This window comes from Sinohyriopsis cumingii, chromosome 16, assembly GCF_028554795.1.
Source record: "Sinohyriopsis cumingii isolate HCF-2022 chromosome 16, ASM2855479v2, whole genome shotgun sequence".
Classification (NCBI taxonomy): Eukaryota; Metazoa; Mollusca; class Bivalvia; order Unionida; family Unionidae; genus Sinohyriopsis; species Sinohyriopsis cumingii.
The window spans coordinates 38,918,340-38,945,524 of record NC_142976.1 but is presented as its reverse complement, the minus strand read 5'-3'; the positions used below and the strand labels follow the sequence as shown (position 1 = coordinate 38,945,524).

The 27,185-nt window shown below is 35.1% G+C and overlaps 1 protein-coding gene across 1 annotated transcript in view; it reads right to left on the bottom strand.

The window, feature by feature from the left end:
- The window catches only part of LOC149780247 (hemicentin-1-like), a 103,401-nt gene that overhangs the window by 57,184 nt on the left and 19,032 nt on the right, over positions 1-27,185 (bottom strand). The window contains exons 2-3 of the mRNA XM_089937036.1: positions 8,356-8,585; positions 289-411 (exon numbers count right to left, since the gene is read on the bottom strand). Coding sequence (XP_089793162.1) covers positions 289-411; positions 8,356-8,585 — 353 coding nt within the window. The remainder of the gene's footprint in view (positions 1-288; positions 412-8,355; positions 8,586-27,185) is intronic.

Genomic DNA, 27,185 nt, shown 5'->3' with positions numbered 1-27,185 from the left:
ATGAATAATGTTAGTAGTCCCTTAATATGGTGGATATGCTGATCAACAAGCTGAGAAAAAGTTCTCAGCTGTCCCAAAAACTTACAACACATTATCTCATGTCATTTCATGTCATGTTATGTCATCTCTTGTCATCTTAAGTAACAACATTTATCAAGCATGAAAGAATTTTAGAAAAGATATTAATGGTATCCCAGTTTTTAGGGTCACAAGACATATAGTAACTATGGTAACTGTTGTCCACTTTTTAAAAAGAAATGAATACACAAACTGTAAAACAAGGGTCACCTCATTAACTTGAGACTTTTTCAGAAGGAAGACCTGCCCTGAACTAGTTGATGCAATCTGTTCATAGGCTCTGAACCCTGGATGTGTAGGATCATCACAATCTCCTGTCAGCACAAATACCACCTGAAAAGGATAGGAAACTCATAATCTGGCTTATACATACTGGAGAACAATAGTTGATAGCAATTCTTGAATTATGCAATTTTTAGGGATCATACTTTTATCTTGGTATTTCTGGAAAAAGTTAAAGTATAAATTGGTACTTTTGGAAAAAAGGTTTTTAATAGGAAATGGATTGTAATATGAACATACTGTACCATACTGAGATCATCAATGTACCATACTGAGATCATTGATGTACCATACTGAGATCAACAATGTACCATACTGAGATCATCAATGTACCATACTGAGATCATCAACAACATCTAAGCTTATTTCTGTCAAAGGAGTTTGTTATGCCTGAGCATATAATTCTTATTTACAAAAAAGTCCACAGATAAATTTTCTTTTTTAAATAACCTTGACATTGCCTGAAAGGCATAGGAGGAATGGTGTGTGTGTGTGTGTGTGGATGAAAATAGGCACTACTTTGTTATTCTACAGTCTGGTAAGATAAGTTGTTCTCTTTTGGGCCTGGAATTTAAATCCATATATTAACTTTAAACAAGAACTTCAGCAAGATTTTTTAAATGATGACCTAAACTGAGGATCAGATGTGTATCTAGATATGAAATACACACAGTTACTAAACAAAACTCTCTGACCTTTTGGTACCAGTGTTTAAAGCTTGCAAAAAATAACATGTAATATTTTAGTTACTGGTGTCAAAGATATAGGATGAAATGCATAATAGTTACCAAACTGATCAGGTACAACAAATATGTCAAAGTGACCTGCATTTTTGGTTATATCTATATAAGGGAGTAATGTAGCATTACTCCAAGCACTGGCCTAAGGAGAATTACTCTAAAGACTATATACTTATAAATATATATATTTTATTACGAGGATGTATATTAAAATCCCTATGTATGTATATATGTCAAAGTGACCTGCATTTTTGGTGTTTTAGTAACTATGTTCATTATAAGACACTTTCAAAGACCAACTTTGATGATTGTAGGTAAAACAGTCTAAGATTTGGATACTATTAAAATTAAACCTCTTAAAATAGCAATGTCATTCATTAGGGAATTGTGACATGTGATATAGGTGAGTAGATCTAAAATCTATCCACATTGCAATGAGTGTAAGTATAATATCGTTCAAGATATGCTGTTATGAACAAACTTCTATTAAATAAGTCTCTACACTGCAAGAGATAGGTCACAATGACTTGCTTTTGGTATGGCTAAGTTGGCCTTATCCACATGCTGTCACATGCCAATTTCAATTATTGTAGGTTAAATAAGATCTGAGATGTCATGTTTTTATGAAGGAACTACTCAAAATGCAAAAGGAAATCATATGTGAAAAATAGGTCATTATGACCTACTTTAAATATCAATGAATTACTGTTCCAAATTTTGATGAATCTAGGTGAAATAGGGTTATGCAGCAACAAAGCAACACAGCAACAAGTGAACCAACAGAAAATGCAATTTACCCCAAATTCTGCTGAGAAGGGGATATAAAAAAAAGCTTAACCAAAATTTCATTTGACTTTGACCTTGCCTGAGTGAATATGAAATTTTAGTGCTTAATGATTTTACCATGATAGGCATTCCTCCCACAATTTTACTATGGCAGCTATACCTCACATGGTTTTATTGTTATAGCTATCCATCCCATAGTTTTATTGCTATAGCTATCCATCCCATAGTTTTACCATGAGAGCTATACCTCCCATGGTTTTACTATGACAGCTATCCCTCTCATAGTTTTATAATGACAACTATCTCTCCCATGGTTTCACTACGACAACTACCCCTCCCACAGCATTACTTTGGCAACTAGCCCTCCCATGGTTTTACTATGGCATCTATACCTCCTATAGTTTTACTATGACAACTATCCATCCCATGGTTTTACTATGACAGCTATCCCTCCCATGGCTTTATTGTAATAGCTATCCCTCCCATATTTATCATGACAACTATCCCTCCAATGGTTTTACTCTGGAAGCTATCCCTCCCATGGTTTTACTATGACAGCTATCCCTCCCATGGATATACTATGACAGCTAGCCATCCCATGGTTTTACTAAGACAGCTATCCCTCCCATGGTTTTACTATGACAGCTATCATGGTTTTATTGTTATAGCTATCCCTCCCATGGTTTTACTATGACATATATCTATCATGGTTTTACTATGACAGATATCTCTCCCATGGCTTTACTTTTGCAACTAGCCCTCCCATGGTTTTACTATGGCAACTAGCCCTCCCATGGTTTTACTATGACAGATTTCCCTCCCATGGTGTTATCATGACAACTATCCCTCCCATGGCTTTACTTTGGCAACTAGTCCTCCTATGGTTTTACTATGACAGCTATCCCTCCCAGGGTTTTATTGTTATAGCTATCCTTCCCACAGTTTTATTGCTATAGCGATCCATCCCATGGTTTTACCATGACAGCTATCCCTCCCATGGTTTTACTATGGCAACTAGCCCTCCCATGGTTTTAATATAGCAACTAGCCCTCTTATGATTTTACTATGACAGCTATCCCGTCCATGGTTTTATTGTTATAGCTATCCCTCCCATGGTTTTAATATGACAGCTACCCCTCCCATGGTTTTATTGTTATACCTATCCCTCCCATGGTTTTACTATGACAGACATCTATCCCATGGTTTTACTATGACAGATATCACTCCAATGGCTTTACTATGGCAGCTATCACTCACATGGTTTTATCATAACATATATCCCTCCCATGGCTTTACTTTGGCAACTAGCTATCCCATGGTTTTATTGTTATAGCTATCCCTCTCATAGTTTTATTGCTATAGCTATCCATCCCATGGTGTTACAATGACAGCTATCCCTCCCATGGTTTTACTATGGCAACTAGCCTTCCCATGGTTTTACTATGACAGCTAACCCTCCCATGGTTTTATTGTTATAGCTATCCCTCCAATGGTTTTACTATGACAGATATCTATCCCATGGTTTTACTAGGACAGATATCCCTCCCATGGCTTTAGTATGTCAGCTATACCTCTCGTAGTTTTACTATGACAGCTATCCCTCCCATAGTTTTACTATGACAGCTATCCCTCCCATAGTTTTACTATGACAGCTATCCCTCCCATAGTTTTACTATGACAGCTATCCCTCCCATGGTGTTATTATGACAGCTATCCCTCCCATGGTTTTACTATGACAGCTATCCCTCCCATAGTTTTACTATGACAGCTATCCCTCCCATGGTTTTACTATGACTGCTATCCCTCCCATAGTGTTATTATGACAGCTATCCCTCCCATGGTTTTATCGTGACAACTATGCCTCCCATGACTTTACTTTGTCAACTTGGCCTCACATGGTTTTACTATGACAGCTATCCCTCCCAAAGTTTTATTGCTATAGCTATCTGTCCAATGGTTTTACCATGACAGCTATCCCTCCCATGGTTTTACTATGCCAACTAGTCCATCCATGATTTTACTATCATAGCTATCCTTCTCATGGTTTTATTGTTATAGCTATCCATCCCATGGTTTTGCTATGACAGCTATCCCTCCCATGGTTTTACTATGGCAGCAATCCCTCCCATGTTTTTGCGATGACAACTATCCCTCCCATGGTTTTACTATAACAGCTATCCATCCCATGATTTTACCATGACAGCTATCCCTCCCATGGTTTTAGTATGACAGCTATCCCTCCCATGGTGTTGCTATATCTATCCCTCCTGCAATGTTACTATGGCATGTATCCCTCCCATGGTTCTTATTATGACAGCTATCCCTCCCATGGTTCTTATTATGACAGCTATCCCCCATGCTTTGGGATTTATAAATTATGCATTAACATTCTAATAAAAATGATACAAATTGATACATATATTAGATAAGAAACAAAGAATCACTTAAACTCATAAGTTATTAGCTTATTTGACTCAGCATTTGAGTATGTTGAGTAAGAATGGTAAGGATACAAATAAAGACAACAAACCCCACTGGAAGCATGTAAACAGGAAATGTATAATTAAAATCAGATTCCTGGGATGTGTAGCTGACATAAAGTGCAAATTGCAAGTAACCTGTTTTGCACTCATTGATGTACTTTTCTTGCCTGGGATATGTGGGTGCAGAATTCATGCACAAATATCTTGGCAGCATTCGGAGAAAGTTAGATAACTGCATTAGTGCTTTTACAGGACTTTTATACATGTGTTTTAATAGCAAAATGGCTGACAAAAACATTACATTAAAGAGACTTAGTTCAGACACTGTTCACGCAAGAAATCAGTTTCCGGAATGCAGATGCCCCAGGACACTGTCTAAAAAATAACCTAAACCTAAACTCAACTCAGCTGTGATAACGCTACATACCCTATAACTAACATGGTGGGACAAATAAATGTGAAAACAATTTATTGCAACTAATGCAGTAATACTCCAGTATTAATTATATAATTTAGTTCAGTTTTTATGTCTGTACTTCCTGCAGTAACAGCACAGACTCACATGGTTTAGTTCCATCTTTACCTGTATATACCATGCTTCCTGCAATAAATAGCACAGACTCAGATGGTTTAGTTCCATCTTTACCTGTATATACCATGCTTCCTGTAATAAACATGCCAAAGACTTACAAAAATGGTACTAACAGCTGCCTCGCTTGGTGCTCAGCATTAAGAGGTTAGTGTTAGGACTGATCGGCCTGGTGTCAGGATAAGGTGAGTGAGTGGGACATCATGCCACATGTCTGCGGCATGATGCCCTATTGCTAGATGTCACTATAAACTGCCACACTGCAGACATCATAGCGATATGACTGAAAAATTGTTAAAGTTACATTAAAAATCCAAATCACACACACACACACCTGTATATACCATGATTCCTGCAATAAACAGCACAGACCCAGATGGTTTGGTTCCATTTTTACCTTTATATACCATGCTTCCTGTAATAAACAGCACAGACTCAGATGGTTTAGTTCCATCTTTACCTGTATATACCATGCTTCCTGTAATAAACAGCACAGACTCAGATGGTTTAGTTCCATCTTTGCCTGTGTATACCATGCTTCCTGCAATAAACAGCACACTCACATGGTTTAGTTCCATCTTTACCTGTATGTACCATGCTTCCTGCAGTAAACAGCACAGACTCATATGTTTAGTTCCATCTTTACCTGTATATACCATGCTTCCTGCAATAAACAGCACAAACTCAGATGGTTTAGTTCCATCTTTACCTGTATATACATGTACCATGCTTCTTACAAGAAACAGCACAGACTCATATGGTTTAGTTCCATCTTTACCTGTATATACCATGCTTCCTGCAATAAACAGCACAAACTCAGATGGTTTAGTTCCATCTTTACCTGTATATACGTGTACCATGCTTCTTACAAGAAACAGCACAGACTCATATGGTTCAGTTCCATCTTTACCTGTTTATACCATGCTTCCTGCAATAAACAGCACAAACTCAGATGGTTTAGTTCCATCTTTACCTGTATATACCATGCTTCTTGCAAGAAACAGCACAGACTCAGATGGTTTAGTTCCATCTTTACCTGTGTATACCATGCTTCCTGCAATAAACAGCACAGACTCATATGCTTAGTTCCATCTTTACCTGTATATACCATGCTTCTTGCAGGGGCCCCGAGTGGCCGAGTGGTCTAAAGCGCTCTCCGTTACGGATCACTGCCATCTCACCTCTGTCTGCGTAGGTTTGAGTCTCGGATTCGGCCAATGTGGGTATGTGAGAAAGCTTGCCAGTAGCTTCTCGAGGGTCAGTGGTTCTTTCCGTGGATTTCTCGGGTTCTTCCTCCACCATTAATACTGGCCGCCATGTATAGCCTATCGTGTGCTGAAAAATGGCATTAAACCCTACAACAACAACAACAACAACACCATGCTTCTTGCAAGAAACAACACAGACTCAGATGGTTTAGTACCATGCTGACACCAGTCCGACCAGTCCAAACATTAACCTCTTAATGCTGAGAGCCAAGTCTTTGGTATGACTGGGTCGAGGATCGAACCCACTGACTCTCACATTCAAAGTGGATGCTCTAACCACTAGGCCACCAGAGTGGTTATATACGCAATTTGTATTTTGAGATGTTTCAGTGTTGTTCAAAGATCTGAAAGGGGTTGTAAATGAAAGCTTTGTTTTGGGTCAGTATGGTCTGTTAAGATTTAGGTATTGGTACATTAGTTGGAAGTGTCACTATGGTCTGTTAAGATTTAGGTGCTGGCACATTAGTTGGAAGGATCAGTATGGTCCTGTTAAGATTTAGGTACTGGTACATTATTTGGATGGGTCAGTATGGTCGGTGAAGGTTTAGGTACTGGTGCATCAATTGGATGGGTCGGTATGGTCTGTGAAGGTTTAGGTACTGGTACATCAATTGGATGGGTCAGTATGGTTTGTGAAGGTTTAGGTACTGGTGCATTAATTGGATGGGTCAGTATGGTTTGTGAAGGTTTAGGTACTGGTGCATTACTTGGATGGGTCAGTATGGTTTGTGAAGGTTTAGGTACTGGTACATTAGTTGGATGGGTCAGTATGGTTTGTGAAGGTTTAGGTCCTGGTACATTAATTGGATGGGTCAGTATGGTTTGTGAAGGTTTAGGTACTGGTACATTAATTGGATGGGTCAGTATGGTTTGTGAAGGTTTAGGTACTGGTACATTAATTGGATGGGTCAGTATGGTTTGTGAAGGTTTAGGTACTGGTACATTAATTGGATGGGTCAGTATGGTTTGTGAAGGTTTAGGTACTGGTACATTAGTTGGATGGGTCAGTATGGTTTGTGAAGGTTTAGGTCCTGGTACATTAATTGGATGGGTCAGTATGGTTTGTGAAGGTTTAGGTACTGGTACATTAATTGGATGTGTCAGTATGGTTTGTGAAGGTTCAGGTACTGGTACATTAATTGGATGGGTCAGCATGGTCTGTGAAGGTTTAGGTACTGGTAAATTAATTGGATGGGTCAGCATGGTTTGTGAAGGTTTAGGTACTGGTACATTAATTGGATGGGTCAGTATGGTTTGTGAAGGTTTAGATACTGGTACATTAATTGGATGGGTCAGTATGGTTTGTGAAGGTTTAGGTACTGGTATCACTGTTGCTTCTTGTCATGAGGCAGGCAGTCAACAGTACCCGAATTTAATCAAATATTTTTGTAGCCCATTGAGAGCAATATCAGATAAATATTTCAGAAATTGAAAATGGACATCATCTGGCCCTGTTTTAGTGTCATGGTCTCCATCACGAGAGTCTTGTAATTCTGTTAAAGGTTTCATTATTTTCAGTATTAGCAGATTTTAAATTGAAAGGAATCTTCTATTTCAGTCTTTTTACATAGAGAACATTTTTTCTTGCAGGGGGAGTTTGATGCATGTGTTGGCTGAAATATTTGAAATTTCTAACATAGTGGATGACCAATTCATATTTCTTCAAAAGGTTCATACTGTTGTGTTTTTTTTTCGCAAATGATTTTTGTACCATATTCCATAATGTTAAATAGGATCTCCATAGTTTCCATGCTCTGTCTCTCTCTCTCACTCTCGCTCTCTCGCTCACTCTCTCTCTCTCCTGGTATTTGAAGCTTAAGTTCAGTATATACCGTATTTAATCCAATTTTCAATAGGTGGATTGACATTGACATTTGCAAAGACCATTTTCCATTCCCTAATTACTTCCCTGCATGTATTATCAAAATATGGTCTTATGACGTGTTTTGGAATCACCAAAATGTTTGATACTGTATCCCCTGGAACATCATGGACAAAAGCAACTTCAGTTAAATGAAAATACCTGACTGTTTCACCTGTATCATGGACAAAAGCAACTTCAGTTAAATCAAAATACCTGACTGTTTCACCTGTATCATGGGCAAACCTTCTTTAGTCGGTCAAAATACCTGACTCTGTTTCGTCTGTATCATTGCCAGAACATCTTCAGTCAATTCAAAATCCTTGGACCGGGCATCTGTGAAGACATAGATGAAAGAGTTGGGGAGAGAGACATCGAGGGCTTTTTTGATAGCCCCAATACTCATTTCTGGGCAATCTCCTCCGCCCTGAACATAAAGATTCCTCAACTCATGCTGAAAGTCATCTGAGTCTGTTGTTACAACAACTGGCCCTATTTCTGAAATGAAAAGTATAACAACACTGAGTCTTGGATGACCAAAAAGACATTCATCACTTAGATTATTAATCATACTCTACTGGGTAGATTAATAATCATACTGTATTGGGTAGATTATTGATCATACTGTATTGGGTAGATTATTGATCATACTGTATTGGGTAAATTAATAATCATATTGTATTGGGTAGATTATTAATCATACTGTATTGGGTAGAATAATAATCATACTGTATTGGGTAGATTATTGATCATACTGTATTGGGTAGATTATTAATCATACTGTATTGTGTAGATTATTGATCATACTGTATTGGGTAGATTGTTAATCATACTGTATTGGGTAGATTAATAATCATACTCTATTGGGTAGATTAATAATCATACTGTATTGGGTAGATTAATAATCATACTGTATTGGGTAGATTAATAATCATTCTGTATTGGGTAGATTATTGATCATACTGTATTGGGTAGATTATTAATCATACTGTATTGGGTAGATTATTGATCATACTGTATTGGGTAGATTGTTAATCATACTGTATTGGGTAGATTAATAATCATACTCTATTGGGTAGATTAATAATCATACTGTATTGGGTAGATTAATAATCATACTGTATTGGGTAGATTAATAATCATACTGTATTGGGTAGATTAATAATCATACTGTATTGGGTAGATTATTGGTCATACTGTATTGGGTAGATTATTGGTCATACTGTATTGGGTAGATTATTGGTCATACTGTATTGGGTAGATTAATAATCATACTGTATTGGGTAGATTAATAATCATACTGTACTGGGTAGATTAATAATCATACTGTATTGGGTAGATTAATAATCATACTGTATTGGGTAGATTATTGATCATACTGAATTGGGTAGATTATTGATCATACTGTATTGGGTAGACAATTGGAGGTCAATGAGAGGAAATAAGATCAATTATTACATGTACACTTGAAGAACAGAGAAATGGATGCATTTAAGAATGTAATTATTAATAATTATGTGTATGCATTTAAGAATGTAATTAGTGATAATTATGTGCATGCATTAAGATAGTGATAATTATACATATGCATTTAAGATTGTAATTATTGATAATTATATGTATGCATTTAAGATTGTAATTAGTGATAATTGTGTTTGCATTTAAAATTGTAATTAGTGATAATTATATGTATGCATTTAAGATTGTAATTAGTGATAATTATATGTATGCATTTAAGATTGTAATTAGTGATAATTATATGCATGCATTTAAGATTGTAATTAGTGATAATTATGTGCATGCATTTAAAATTGTAATTAGTGATAATTATGTGCATGCATTAAGACAGTGATAATTATATGTATGCATTTAAGATTGTAATTAGTGGTAATTATGTATATGTATTTAAGTGTGTAATTACTGGTTGAGATAATTATATGTAGAAAATTTATTTATTCCATGGAAAACATCTTTATTTTGAGTTTAACCAGTTTGAGAAAATTGGGATAGCCTCTGTTGTAAATTACAACATCACATATAGACCAAGAATGCATTTTAAAATAACGAGGATGTAAAAAAAATGAAATTACTCAATACAAATCATAATTGTGAAAGTCAGCAGGTGAGGACCTCTGTTCCAAATCTGGCTATTTTTAGAAACAGCATAATGATAAGCTATCTGCAATAAAATGATTTATGCAGCACACATTGTTTGATTTGGAAAGAAGGTAAAACAAATTTTAACTGTTGAGAAATGAAAATGTACTCAAAGCTGGTTTTAAGAAATAAAAAATTTGCTATTATTTACAGAAACTAGTAAGATAATGGACATCTTCTCCTGGACTGATGTGTGTGTGTGTGTGTGTGTGTGTGTCCAATGAAACACACAACTACCCTGAAGATCAATGATTATGTAATATAAGCAGGTGAGACAAATGTAGCAAACAGTAATTATATATATCATCTGTTTCTGCCATATGCCACCAACCCCTATTTATACTGCTTAAGCATTATGGGTAGGTACATACACTGCACAATGCTTGCCGACCTCTGTGGCATGACCTATTTGTTTCTGAACACCAAGGGCGGGGGGGGGGGGGGGGTTCTTTTCTGCAATAAACTGGCCCCCACCAAACCTATACATGGAAGTTTAACATCTCTGGTCCCTACCATTTTCAATGTTATTAATAGTATAAATTAACACATAAAAAAGAAAAGGAAAAAACCCTAGAACTACCTCAATATATAAGAGAATTCCATTTCTTAGTTTTTACTTCATTTTTTGTGAAATGCCAGCCAGACACAGCAACCATTTGTAACCATATCATTAATCATAAGATTGTTATGAAGGAATCTATTATTAGATTGTTTTGAAGGTGTGTATTAATTGATTATTTATGAAGGAATTTATCATTAGATTGTTTGAAGGAATGTATCATTAGATTGTTAAGAAGGAATGTATCATTTGATTCTCATAAATGAATGTGTCATTAGATTGTTATGAAGAAATATATCATTAGATTGTTCCAAAGGAATATGTCATTAGATTGCTATGAAGGTGAGTATCATTAGATTGTTATCAAGGAATGTATCCTTAGATTGTTATAAAGGAATGTATCATTGCAAAATTGTTATGAAGGAATGTATCACTATATTATTATACAGGAATGTATCATTATATTGTTATAAAAGAATGTATCTTTATATTCTTATAAAAGAATGTATCATTAGCTTGTTATGAAAGCATGTGTTATTAATTTTGTTATAAAGGCATGTGTCATTATATTGTTATAAAGGCATGTGTTATTAGATTGTTATAAAGGCATGTGTCATTAGATTGTTATGAAGGCATGTGTTATTAGATTGTTGTGTCATTATATTGTTATAAAGGCATGTGTTATTAGATTGTTATGAAGGCATGTGTTATTAGATTGTTATAAAGGCATGTGTCATTATATTGTTATAAAGGCATGTGTTATTAGATTGTTATAAAGGCATGTGTCATTATATTGTTATAAAGGCATGTGTCATTATATTGTTATAAAGGCATGTGTTATTAGATTGTTAGAAAGGCATGTGTCATTAGATTGTTATGAAGGTGTGTGTATCATTAGAATGTTATAAAGGCATGTGTCATTAGATTGTTATGAAGGTGTGTGTATCATTAGAATGTTATAAAGGCATGTGTCATTAGATTGTTATGAAGGTGTGTGTATCATTAGAATGTTATAAAGGCATGTGTCATTAGATTGTTATGAAGGTGTGTGTATCATTAGAATGTTATAAAGGCATGTGTCATTAGATTGTTATGAAGGTGTGTGTATCATTAGATTGTTATGAAGGCATGTGTCATTAGATTGTTATGAAGGTGTGTGTATCATTAGAATGTTATAAAGGCATGTGTCATTAGATTGTTATGAAGGTGTGTGTATCATTAGATTGTTATGAAGGCATGTGTCATTAGATTGTTATGAAGGTGTGTGTATCATTAGATTGTTATGAAGGTGTGTGTATCATTAGATTGTTATGAAGGCATGTGTCATTATATTGTTATGAAGGTGTGTTATCATTATATTGTTATGAAGGTGTGTTATCATTATATTGTTATGAAGGTGTGTGTATCATTAGATTGTTATGATGGCATGTGTCATTAGATTGTTATGAAGGTGTGTGTATCATTAGATTGTTATGAAGGTGTGTGTATCATTAGATTGTTATGAAGGTGTGTGTATCATTAGATTGTTATGAAGGTGTGTGTATCATTAGATTGTTATGAAGGTGTGTGTATCATTAGATTGTTATGAAGGTGTGTTATCATTATATTGTTATGAAGGTGTGTTATCATTATATTGTTATGAAGGTGTGTGTATCATTAGATTGTTATGAAGGCATGTGTCATTAGATTGTTATGAAGGTGTGTGTATCATTAGATTGTTATGAAGGTGTGTGTATCATTAGATTGTTATGAAGGTGTGTGTATCATTAGATTGTTATGAAGGCATGTGTCATTATATTGTTATGAAGGTGTGTTATCATTATATTGTTATGAAGGTGTGTCTATCATTAGATTGTTATGAAGGCATGTGTCATTAGATTGTTATGAAGGTGTGTGTATCATTAGATTGTTATGAAGGTGTGTGTATCATTAGATTGTTATGAAGGCATGTGTCATTATATTGTTATGAAGGTGTGTTATCATTATATTGTTATGAAGGTGTGTTATCATTATATTGTTATGAAGGTGTGTTATCATTATATTGTTATGAAGGTGTGTGTATCATTAGATTGTTATGAAGGCATGTGTCATTAGATTGTTATGAAGGTGTGTGTATCATTAGATTGTTATGAAGGCATGTGTCATTATATTGTTATGAAGGTGTGTTATCATTATATTGTTATGAAGGTGTGTGTATCATTAGATTGTTATGAAGGTGTGTGTATCATTAGAATGTTATAAAGGCATGTGTCATTAGATTGTTATGAAGGTGTGTGTATCATTAGAATGTTATAAAGGCATGTGTCATTAGATTGTTATGAAGGTGTGTGTATCATTAGAATGTTATAAAGGCATGTGTCATTAGATTGTTATGAAGGTGTGTGTATCATTAGAATGTTATAAAGGCATGTGTCATTAGAATGTTATGAAGGTGTGTGTATCATTAGAATGTTATAAAGGCATGTGTCATTAGAATGTTATGAAGGTGTGTGTATCATTAGAATGTTATAAAGGCATGTGTCATTAGAATGTTATGAAGGTGTGTGTATCATTAGAATGTTATAAAGGCATGTGTCATTAGAATGTTATGAAGGTGTGTGTATCGTTAGAATGTTATAAAGGCATGTGTCATTAGAATGTTATGAAGGTGTGTGTATCATTAGAATGTTATAAAGGCATGTGTCATTAGAATGTTATGAAGGTGTGTGTATCATTAGAATGTTATAAAGGCATGTGTCATTATATTGTTATGAAGAAATATATAGTATAAAATAATGCTTAAATAAATGAATCAATGCATGTACAGTGGACAAATGAAGCATTGTCATTTAAAAATTATCAAAATATGAATAGATTATTTCAAAATAAACTTACTGAGCAAACATTTCCAAATGTTCCAATGTTTAAATTCACTAAAAGATAGAACTGGCACAACTTTCTATGAAACACTTTTTAAATTTTTACAATACCCTTTAAAATCCATAATAGTAAAGCTTCAATATATACACTAGAATTTTTGTAAGAAAAATAAAACAGTTATTTTACCTGATCAGATGGAATTCATTCCTAGTACCCACTTGAGTCATATAGCATGCATATACTAGTGTTTAATTGCACATCAGCACATCAAGGACTATATGGTGGCAAATAACAGTTATTTGTTATCATATAGTTATATAAATGTAAAAATGACAAATTTCACAAAATCTGTAAGATCAACCCTTCCAAATGAATATGAAGAAACCCTATCATAGTCTTTTCCCTTGAGAACTTTGATATACAATACAATAAACGGTTAAGATATTACAAATCTATATAAATCATAAGGCAACGAATATGCAATCTTTAAAATATATGGTCAAAACATGTTAAATAAACCACACTCTCAAAAAAGTCCAAGATTTTCTTGGGTGGTACATCATAAAATTCCTTAACTGAGCCAAAATGAAAATGAAAAACTTCTGTTTCAAAAGCTAAGAGTAGATTCCCTTGACCAGAATAAGTTTGATTGTTGGTGGGACCTGTTAGAGTATGCACACTGGTTGAGGTTCACTCTTCAGGAGGTGTGTACGAGTCATGTACGTGTTCTATTCAGCACATTGTTTTCTATCAACCCAAATTGTTATACACTGGTATGATCTTTAATCATGGAACCCACAGGGGTAACGTGTTGTTACGAAAATTGCATAATACAGAGGGAGCATAGAATCTACTATTTCCTTAGTCACAACTTAGACACAAAGACACAGTGATGACATTCAAGAGGGCTCTCAAAACTCACTTATTTCAACTGCAAGAACAAACTTAAAGACCTAATAATGTTTCCTACCTTAAATATTCTCAGCGTGTTTTTTTATGTTTTCTAATTTCATGGTGTTTGTTTTTGTAATCATATCATTATATGTTCTTTATCTTATAGTTGTTGTCTAATGTTGTAAAGCACTTAGAGCTTCTAAAGATTAGGCGCTGCACAAAATCCTCATTAATATTATTAGTCCCTTTAAAAGGTTGCATGTATCTCACATTTGGAAGATTGGGACACAGCATCCCCTCCCTTGGGATTCTTGGTGCATCACTGTTCCTACATTTACAAATTTCTCCACTTCTATCAAATGGAATATGATATTCACAATGCCCAAATCATCAGTTCTCAGACAAGTCAGCACATGGTAAAATGAAAAAATAGCAAAAATTCTGTAAGCATTTTCTTCCAACAATAAAACACGACTTAATCATAAACTGTAAAGACTCGGTATCGTTAGCTTTCATTCCATTATGAATTGTACCCCACCTTCAAACTCTGACAGTAGTTGCCTGGCATATTTACAATCAAGACAAATTACTGGATAAATATTGATTATCATCATGCCTTAATATTCCAAACATATGTCTTGCTCAGTCTGTGCATACTTTTGTAATTTGGACAAATATAGCTAGCAATGAGTGTAATGCTGTTAACAATGAGTGTAATATAGTTAACAACGAGTGTAATGTTGTTAACAATGAGTGTAATGTTGTTAACAATGACTGTAATGTTGTTAACAATGATTGTAATATAGTTAACAATGAGTGTAATGTTGGTAACAATGAGTGTAATATAGTTAACGATGAGTGTAATGTTGTTAACAATGAGTGTAATATAGTTAACAATGAGCGTAATGTTGTTAACAATGATTGTAATGTTGTTAACAATGAGTGTAATGCTGTTAACAATGAGTGTAATATAGTTAACAATGAGTGTAATGTTGTTAACAATGAGTATAATATAGTTAACACTGAGTGTAATGTTGTTAACAATGATTTTAATGTTGTTAACAATGAGTGTAATGCTGTTAACAGTGAATGTAATATAGTTAACAATGAGTGTAATTTGTTAACAATGAGTGTAATATAGTTAACACTGAGTGTAATGTTGTTAACAATGATTTTAATGTTGTTAACAATGAGTGTAATGTAGTTAACAATGAGTGTAATATAGTTAACAATGAGTGTAATGTTGGTAACAATGAGTGTAATATAGTTAACAATGAGTGTAATGTTGTTAACAATGAGTGTAATATAGTTAACAATGAGCGTAATGTTGTTAACAATGATTGTAATGTTGTTAACAATGAGTGTAATGATGTTAACAATGAGTGTAATATAGTTAACAATGAGTGTAATGTTGTTAACAATAAGTATAATATAGTTAACACTGGGTGTAATGTTGTTAATAATGATGTTAATGTTGTCAACAATGAGTGTAATGCTGTTAACAATGAGTGTAATATAGTTAACAATGAGTGTAATGTTGTTAACAATGAGTGTAATATAGTTAACACTGAGTGTAATGTTGTTAACAATGATTTTAATGTTGTTAACAATAAGTGTAATGTTGTTAACAATGAGTGTAATATAGTTAACGAGTGTAATGTTGTTAACAATGATTGTAATATAGTTAACAATGAGTGAAATATTGATTCCTTGCTACTTTAGGAAAACAAAGCACCTTAATGGGCATCATACGATGCAGGATTGTGATGTAAGGTCTCATGCGGTTTTGTTTTGTTTCTTTTGTTCTTTTTTTGTGGATTTTTTTTTTTGGGGGGGGAGGTAGGTCTTTTTGCTAAATTGGTACAAATCTGCTTTGTACACTGTCCAAGATGCCAACCATTAAAATGACAAAAATTAAAATAAATTGAGATGAAACCAGATATAAGAAATTATCTCATTTATAAACTTCTCCTGTCAGAAGGGAATGGATTTTCAAAATCCTTTGTCCCAAATATGTCAAACATTTCATATTAATGCAGTCTGAACAGAAGTGTTGTTGCACTAGCAAGATCTGGGTGGTATTTAAGATGTCATCAGTTTGACACAATTATTGTTATAATTTATTATTATTATCATTATTATTGCTATACATCAAAAAATATAATTTTTTATACTTGACTTGTTTGAATCTCGGATATAAAATCTGCAAGGGGTTGACTGGAAATAGGAATAGCTTTAGTACTCTTTGAGATACAAAGCTAAGATAAATGACTTAGTTTCTTCATTCCTTATGCTAGATTTCTGAACTAGACCTTGGCCACACAGCTGTTATTACTGAAACATAATTAGAGGGTGAATATTCTGTTTTACACTGTAAGTTAAGGCACTGATATTAGTGTGTCACTAGGTCAGTTAATTGATTAGTCATGTTGCCATTTATTTTAATCTGGTTATGGTACAATTCTTTACTATTTAAAGAAATATATACACTGTTGGACATTGCTGACCTTCCTGAAATGTCCTTTCATGTTCTTCTTGTTTCCATGTTATGTACACTGACATTAAATATAGAACTCTACAATACAAAATTTAAAACTTTAAACTTTTCTTCAACAGTTTTTAATATGTATCTTTTTTATAATTTTATAAAATATTCACGTGTTAGATATAATTCATGTGGTGTTGATGCACATTATATTATTATTACTACACCATATAAAAATTACTCATTACGATCATGTGTATTGCTACATAATATAAAAGTTACTCATTATGATCGTGTGTATTGCTACACCATATAAAAGTTGCTCATTATGATCATGTGCATTACTACACAATATAAAAGTTACTCATTATGATCATGTGTATTGCTACACCATATAAAAGTTACTCATTATGATCATGTGTATTACTACACCATATAAAAATTACTCATTATCATCAAGTGTATTACTACACCATATAAAAGTTACTCATTATGATCATGTGTAATTACTACACCATATAAAAATTACTCATTATCATCAAGTGTATTACTACACCATATAAAAATTACTCATTTTCATCAAGTGTATTACTACACCATATAAAAGTTACTCATTATGATCATGTGTAATTACTACACCATATAAAAATTACTCATTACGATCATGTGTATTACTACATCATATACAAGTTATTCATTATCATATGTATTACTATACCATATAAAAGTTACTCATTATGATCATGTGTATTGCTACACAATATAAAAGTTACTCATTATGATCATGTGTATTGCTACACCATATAAAAGTTACTCATTATGATCATGTGTATTACTACACCATATAAAAGTTACTCGTTATGATCATGTGTAATTACTACACCATATATGTTACTCATTATCATCAAGTGTATTACTACACCATATAAAAGTTACTAATTATCATCATGTGTATTACTACATCATATAAAAATTACTCATTACAATCATGTGTATTACTATACCATATAAAAATTACTCATTATCATCATGTGTAATACTCCAACATATACAAGTTCCTATGATGGACATATTCAAGTCCTGCCAGAGAAAATAGCATTCAAAATCAGAATGAGATCTTTATTCAAAATGCATGACATCTTTGTAGCTGATGTTGTGCCTGCAGATCATTTACAGCCAAGCATTTACAGTATTCATTATGAGTCCGAGCATTTACGGTATGTATTATGGGTCCAAACATTTATGGTCTTTATTATGGGTCAAAGCATTTACGGTGTTTATTATGGGTCCAAACATTTACGGTACATACTATGGGTCCAAACATTTACTGCATGTACTATGGGTCCAAGCATTTACGGTATGTATTATGGGTCCAAGCATTTACGGTGTTTATTATGGGTCCAAACATTTACGGTACATACTATGGGTCCAAACATTTACGGCATGTACTATGGGTCCAAGCATTTACGGTATGTACTATGGGTCCAAGCATTTATGGTATGTACTATGGGTCCAAACATTTACGGTATGTATTATGGTCCAAACATTTACAGTATGTATTATGGGTCCAAACATTTACGGTATTATTATGAGTCAGAGCATTTACGGTATTTATTATGGGTCCAAGTTACATGTGTTTGAAACATGTGCTTTCAATTCTGCACCAGTCAGTTGCTAATTTCAGTAATGACCGTTCCAAGCTCAAGACTGTTAAAGGACTGAAATTCCACCAAGAAAACAATGTTTCTATTTTTGTCTGTTACAACTATGATAAGCTCGCAAAAGATTCTTTTTCCTGCTAAATAACTTTCATTATCGACCAATCCTAGCCACCAAAACCCATATACATGTATACTCTATTTTATATCACCCATTCCCAGACTGGTTACCATTTTTCCATAGAATTAATACCGTGTGTCCTATAGTGACGCCCCGACTTTGCTACGGAGAACAGTTTTTTTTGTGTCAGATACCAATATCCCTACTAAATAAAAGCTTTGCGATGAATTGCACCTCTGAGATTAAGGTATGTAATGTCGCCCTCTTAGTAAGAGTGGTGGTTAATCGGATTTGTCTCGTGTTATTTGGAGGACGACCTCCCTCGATTGTATAGCCCGGTGGGAGTGGATAGATAGAATGTCAACAGAGAACTGAGCAAGATTATTGGGAAGAAATAATGCAATACGAGCCCCCTTAGACAAGAAAAATAACAAAATGTAATCAATAACAATTAATAGAGGCAACCCCAATTCAATCTAAGTTGTGTCAACAGAATTTAATAGCAGTGCCTAATTTTTGGATTTATTTCATCATAATAACGAGTGGTGAAAAGAGCGCAATGTCCACGACTGATTGCATCACCTTCCTCTCGTGACCCGTGTATCATGTCTTCCTATTCTCTAGTCTTCCTATTCTGAACGCTTCATCTCTTCCTGGACCTCCTAGTCCTTTATTCTGAATAAGTCATCTATTTGCGGACTTCCGACTTCCATCTTCGGACTGTCATGTCTCTCCCAGAAAGCTGTTTCCTTAATGCTGTTCTCTTTCAAAAAGTGTGCGTCCTAGCACTAAAACCTGTCTTTTCTTACAAGACAGCCATCTGATCCCTTTTTCTTGCTTAACGAGGAAAACACTATTCTTTTCAGGGTTCCTCGGAGCCAAACGTCTCCTCTCTCGGGATTTCGGACTAAAGAATTTCGATCCAGGTCGTCACTTTAAATTCACAATACTTCCAAAGTGTACGCCTTAATTTTACTCTGACCACTCGTAAGCAGCGATTCCTAAATTTTTCTAAGATAATCATTTCTTTCGTCAGATTTTGGACAGCCTAGAATCTCTGAACTACCAAGCATATCAAGTTCCCTTTGAAAATGATAATTTGACATGGTTTGCTATCAAGCGGTTATGGTTGGTAGCTCAAATCTTTACTTTCGCATGACCGGGTTGCAATGCCCTGGTCAAATCTCAACGAGTCATAGATGCTAGTCTTTCAAGTTTAACACTGACATGGGGGGTGGGGGAGAAGAAAGGTCGAAGTGACCCTTCACAAAGACTTTTCTGGCTTAAATGTGATACTATTTTAATGCTCAATGCATTCAACTTTAAGGTTCAATACCGTTCGAAATTCGACACTTTACAAGGTGAAAGTAAAATGCTAAGAAAGATTTTAAAAAATTAAAAAAAAAAGAAACAGCTTGCGAAGGCATCTCCTTGGTCTGGTACCATGGGGCAATAGCGTCTTCATATCCACCATCATGTTACCACTGCTCACTCTTGCCGCATTGCCTTAAACGTAATGATTTTTAGTGTACCTAATTTTAGCCTGTAAAACCATGACCATACTCTGATAAACATCTTTCTGGAGACCTCATATTTTCGGGACGAAGAGTCACTTTAATATATGCCCATTTCTTCACGTTTCTATATCACCATGTCAAGTTTAATGTTATTTCCTTTGCCTGTACAGTTACTGTCATTTACAAATCTCCATACCTGACACGTTTAAACTTCATATACCTGCATCTTATTGCTCTATGAGATTAAGAAAGAAAAATATGTTATCTCTGTTCAGGTCTGTTCTAGTATTTGGAACAAGGTGTAAAGTTGGATTATTTTGGATGCTCTCCAGCAGTCAGATGGAGATAACAAGGTCTCGTTAAGACATGTCCAATGTACACGGAAAAAGCCACCAGGATTATTGCATACTACCACACTTGTACATAATACGTTAAAGACATGGCTTATGGCATCATGAGAGTTCAAAACCACTGCTCAGTAAGATCGAGCATCACTGGAGCTGATTTCTGCTGTTATAGGTCGCATTTATGGCTATTGACATTGAAGGGCGTTACATTTTTATGCTAGAAAACAGTGTGCTGATCCATTCAATATTGGAAATTTGCATACTTTTGTCTATGCTAACAACTGGTTGAATATCCGACACAAATCTGGAAGAGAGCATTTCGCATTGTTTCTTTAGTATACACCTAGATACAGGTGAACACGTATACTGCAATTAGCGGCAAAAATCAATTGTTTTCTTGCTTCACCACACCTGGAAAAATCTGATGAGCTTCATAGACATAAGTCTTGTCTTAAATATCAATCATTAGTCAGCCTTTCTGTCTACAATTTGTCCATTCTATCTCTTGAATTTGTATTTAAAAAAATATTTTACGTTTATATCGATTTTCTAAATGTACAGTTTTAGTTAAAATAAAGTAAAATTAAATTTGTGAAAGTTTTTACAATTTGAATCATATTTTTTGATAAAAATTATCTTGTATTATTATTAAGGTTTTACTGAACAAACAAATTCTTATAATGAAGGAAAATAAAGCAAATTTAGTTCTGGTGTCTCAAAATATTTTGTGTAAAAATTGCAACTTGCTGCTGCTTGTGTTGAAACTCGACTCACCCAACGTGATTACATGAGAAAGTTTGCAAGTAGCTTCCCTTGGGTGGACGGTTCTTCCTGGGGTTTCCAGGTTCTTGCTCAACCAAGTATACTGGCCGCCATGTATAGCCTATCATGTTCTGTAAAATGGCATTAAAGTCACAAAACCGCACTTTGCTGAGCACCAACACTATTGTATTCGCATACTCTCCGGTTTGTCCCCGCCACTCCGATTTTAAAAACGAAAAGTATCAGGGATATACAAGAATGTTCAAAACTAAGTCGTTCCATTTATCAATTTATAATTTCTGACTTGATTGTCGCCGTAGGGACTATAACTCTTGATTTATTTACATGTGCCAATCTAGTTTTCAGACAGCAACAGCTCTGAAATATTTTGGAAATTTACGCGACTTTGGGAGTAACAGCTTTATGCAACTAATGATGTCGCTAAACATGAATAATTTAATCTGAATCAATAAACTATTACACAAACTTACAGCTAATAGTCAGACCTAAAATTTTCTCTAGCCCTGGAATCTATATCCAGACGGAACATTACGTTGGTTTGAACTGCCTCCTCCTTTGTCATGAATTTACATATTCCAATTCGATCACTTCGACGCCTTCTAAAGTCAATTATTATAAAATTACATCAGTCAAACCTCTGTCGATTTGGAAGACGATGGAAATTGTCTGTCAATTTAGTGGGTGGACGTTGTACGCTGTACATTAATTTGACGTCTTTTTGATAATATGGATTACATACTTGTATGCAAAATATTATGAATGTGGCCTAAAATGACATCTGTAAAGATGGAGTATGTTGTTTCTATATCTTTTTACAAAATGCGTTTTAATTATTACCAACATTTTATTTGGATATTGTTGAAATTATTCGTACAAGTGTGTAACTTTTCCGCACCAGGTTTAATAACATTTTGGGTTTAGTTTTGTCATCGTACGTAGAAATGATCGACAATGTTGAAAGTTTCGATTCTTGGTAAACAGCGATCATGGAATGTTTCTTAGTCATGTGCTGCTGAGGCAGTCTGGTACGGATCATGAACTGTTGAAGCCGTCTGGTACGGATCATGAACTGTTGAAGCAGTCTGGTACGGATCACGAACTGATGAAGCAGTCTGGTACGGATCATGAATTGTTCAGGCAGTCTTGTACAGATCATGAACTTCTGTCAGTAAATTTAAACGAGGCCACAATTTCGCAAGTGAAGAATGGGCTGATGAATGTTACCAGGTCCAGTCTTTTGGAAGTTAATATTACTACACCACGAGTCAATTTCAAACAATTACTCAGTTACTGCATACATAGAATTGTACCATTGAAACCAACGAGGAAAACGAAATCGCAAAAAAAAAAAAAAATAAAAATAAAAATACAAAACAACTTTGGCTTCCAAACATAAATTTTAACCAAAACTGAATAATAAAAGACTTTAGGAGACATTTATGTTAATTTGTGAGCTCAGCAAATACAATGCATCATTTAAGCATACAGGTAACGTAGCGATAGATCCCTCTTTTCTGTGGAGGTGAAGACATTCGGTTTACTCAGATCTCATCCTTCATCATGATTTAGCCTTACAACATTCCTTGATCATATATAAAAATTCTTCAAATTAATCTTGGAAAATCTTGGAGAAAAAGTTAATATGTAGTTTTGGATAGTAATCCCAAGGAGTAAAACTTTACATTTCCCACAGGAGGCAATAAAAAAAAAACATTTTGCTTGTGAGTAAGAGTGTGTCTATTTCTCTGCTTTTACATCCTACCTCCTTTTGTGTGGTAGTATCTTTATGTGTTTGAAAGTATAATATATGTATAAACTGGATAGTAGGCATGTCCGTTTGGAGTGTACTTAGAATGTGCGTGCTGGTAAGTTGGGTATATGTCTGGATATTAATCAAACATGTGGGGGCTGGATTGCTGAGGTGTCGGATTGTAAATATGTGCGTCTGATTGCGGATAAAAGAAATTTTAACTTATGTTTCCGGTATTTTAAAATATGTATTATAGCTTGTCTATAAGCACTCCAACTTTTGTGTGATATTATGCTTGTATGCATGTACATCATGCGTGTATAAACACCCATACCCTTATGTAACGGTGTTTGCATGTATGTAGGTACAAAGTGTATAAACACTTCAACCCTTGGGTGACAGTGTTTGCATGTATGTAGGTACAAAGTGCGTGTATAAACACTTCTACCCTTGGGTGACACTGTTTGCATGTATGTAGGTACAAAGTACGTGTATAAACACTTCTACCCTTGGGTGACACTGTTTGCATGTATGTAGGTACAAAGTACGTGTATAAACACTTCTACCCTTGGGTGACAGTGTTTGCATGTATGTAGGTACAAAGCGCGTTTATAAATACTCCTACCCTTGGGTGACAGTGTTTGCATGTATGTAGGTACAAAGTGCGCTTATAAACACTCCTACCCTTGGGTGACAGTGTTTGCATGTATGTAGGTACAAAGCGCGTTTATAAACACTCCTACCCTTGGGTGACAGTGTTTGCATATATGTAGGTACAAAGCGCGTTTATAAACACTCCTACCCTTGGGTGACAGTGTTTGCATGTATGTAGGTACAAAGTACGTGTATAAACACTTCTACCCTTGGGTGACACTGTTTGCATGTATGTAGGTACAAAGTACGTGTATAAACACTTCTACCCTTGGGTGACAGTGTTTGCATGTATGTAGGTACAAAGCGCGTTTATAAATACTCCTACCCTTGGGTGACAGTGTTTGCATGTATGTAGGTACAAAGTGCGCTTATAAACACTCCTACCCTTGGGTGACAGTGTTTGCATGTATGTAGGTACAAAGCGCGTTTATAAACACTCCTACCCTTGGGTGACAGTGTTTGCATATATGTAGGTACAAAGCGCGTTTATAAACACTCCTACCCTTGGGTGACAGTGTTTGCATGTATGTAGGTACAAAGTGCGTGTATAAACACCCCTACCCGTTTCGTTGGATATTAGGGGTACATCTTTGGATACTTATCAAAAATCAGTTTGCTGGATAGTATCTGTGGTGTGCTGGATAGTAATGAAAGCATCTGTTGCTGGATAGTAGGGTGTGTGTTTGCTTGGTAATCAAAGAATTTGTGCGCTATAGTTGGGTGTGTGCTGGACTGTCATCAAAAGTGGCTACTGGATAGTATACATAATATGTTAGTCTGTAGGTACAAATCGTAACATTACCATTCCCGTTGTGCCGCCAAGAGACATTTCCATCTTAAGCTTCTTTTGTGCCCCCAAGTTCTATCCGTTGTGGATTTCCAGTTTTGCCTCCCAATGTAAACCTACGGACAATTTTATCATAGGAATTTCGAACTTAACTATAGTGGCGCATAGACAGCTCAGCTCGAACAGTGTTACTGTGTAACCCCGATTGAGTCCAGCCACCTCTAGCAATGTTACCATTTGCTATGAAGGTTAATCCTATGGACGACTGTAAAATAGGATTTCCCGTTGTGCCCCATACTGCCACCTAATGTAAACCTACTGGCCCATATTGTTGCCAGCATTATCATCAACAGTCACATGTAACCATATTGTTGCCAGCATTATCATCAACAGTCACATGTAACTACTCCTGAACGACCGTCAAAATTACATAAACTTGGCATTCTTGTCTTTCTTAAATTAGAATTTATCAGATTGTTTTGTTTTTTAAATTGAACCTTTGTTAACACATATGCAGCAGAAGTAAAGAATAATTTTAAGAAAGCACCGTACAACGAATCGTGTTTCCAGTTGAAACTGGAATGTGGAAAATATTTGGACATATCTGAAAGAAAAATGTGAATTGTGTGCCTTGCAAGATATAGGTGGTGAATTTCATTATCTTTTATGTCTATTGTTAGACCTAGGTTGTAAATAAAGATCTGTTCGTTCTGCGTTGATGTGTTTTTGAACTGCTTAAATGATTTAAGGTTTTGTAAAGGATATTATATTACCAAGAATTTACAGCTTAATATATGGGAGAACGTAAGGGAGAGGACGAGGGAAAAATCCTTAACCAGTGTACATTAACTAGACTCGTATGCTCATGCTTCTGCATGTATTTTCACCAAATATACCTGTACTGTATTTTGCCATTGTATTTTGATAATTGGACGGGATATTAAATGTATTTAGTTTACTTTCTATATATGTCTGTTCTCTAAGACTTGAATTGTTGAATGTTGAAAACGACTTTTTTTTCTCTCTTAAAGTTCTCAACTTGGCATGCATTAAAACAATACGAGGTGCCCACGGTGGCAGAGTGGTTTAAGTCGCTCGCCTCGCAGTGACATCTCACCTCTGTCCGAGTGGATGCGAGCCTCGAGCTCGGCCAACGTGGCTATGTGTAAAAGCTTGCCAGTAGCTTTCCGTGGGTCGGTGGTTCTTCCAGGGTTCTTCCTCCACCAGATTCACTGGCGGCAATATATAGTCTATCATGTGCTAACATAGCGATAACCCACGAAAACAACAAGACTATAGGAAATGATTGGTTAGTATTCCTGATTCAACATCTGTGTTTTCAATATCTCTACATTTTCTCGGAAATCAGAAAATAAAATAGCCTTTCTCAGTTTTAATAACTGCATGAATGTCATTAGTTACTAAAATTATCAGATTTCTTTTTAGCTGATATTTGGCTTTGCAATAGAAAATAGTTCCATGACGTAGATTTTGTTTGTGCTAGGGAGAAAAAAAGTATAATATATTACATCCAAAGAAAATATATAGGGATTGAAGTCTCGGTATAAAATCAGCGCTGACTCGGAGGGCTACGAACCAGTCCCCATTATAACGAGGCTGTAACTTTCTGTACAAATAATCATTCGTATGGCCAGTATGTAGAGCAAAATCCAGAATCATGGGACTGGCCATATTAATGCTCTCTCTCTCTCATGCATACACACACAGTGTCAAAAGGGATCTGGATTTAATGAAACCCCATTTAGAAAATATCCTCAAGTCAATATGCCCATTCTTAGTAGTTTTATGAGGTTGTAAGGAATGGAACCCAATTAATTAAAATGGTATGTACATATCTGACAATGAAATAAGCCTAGTTACATTGGAAACAAATTGTCTGTATTCGATGATGATGCTCTTTGTGGTAGCAGATCTTGATGGTTTTGCTCTGCTCAATTCAATGGGCGATCTTGATACTTTCAATGACACTGGAATGATCGGAGTGCGCGGCGGCCTCGATTCCAATCCGGAAACCCTGGGTCGTCGGTTTAAACATCGACAACTCAGGGTACACGGATGCCTCGATTCACCTCTATTTTTCAAACTTCATAGGTATTCGTGTTTTTCAGAACCGATCACTTCTATTTAGGCATTAAGGGATTGCGGACTACGTGCAAGATTTACTCAGAAATTGAGGAACTTTACAACATGCGAAGCTAGGGATCTCCAAAACTGAAAACTTGACAATGAAATTGCTCCAAGAAGGTGGTCAATTTTATCTTGTGCAAGACATACGCTAACCGATTTTGAAGAAGAATTTTACTTAGTTTCAATTACAATCAACATATATTTAAATGACCTTAGCAAGTCATGAAACTTAAGTAATGAGGCCAGGTGTTTAGAACGTTTGTTACTCTTAACATACAGACATGTCATCTGAGCTGGCCGGAGTAGAGATAATACCCAAAGCTGGATAGTAAATCACCAGATGGCAGAGGCGCTTATTTACCGGCGATGTTGCAGAGTG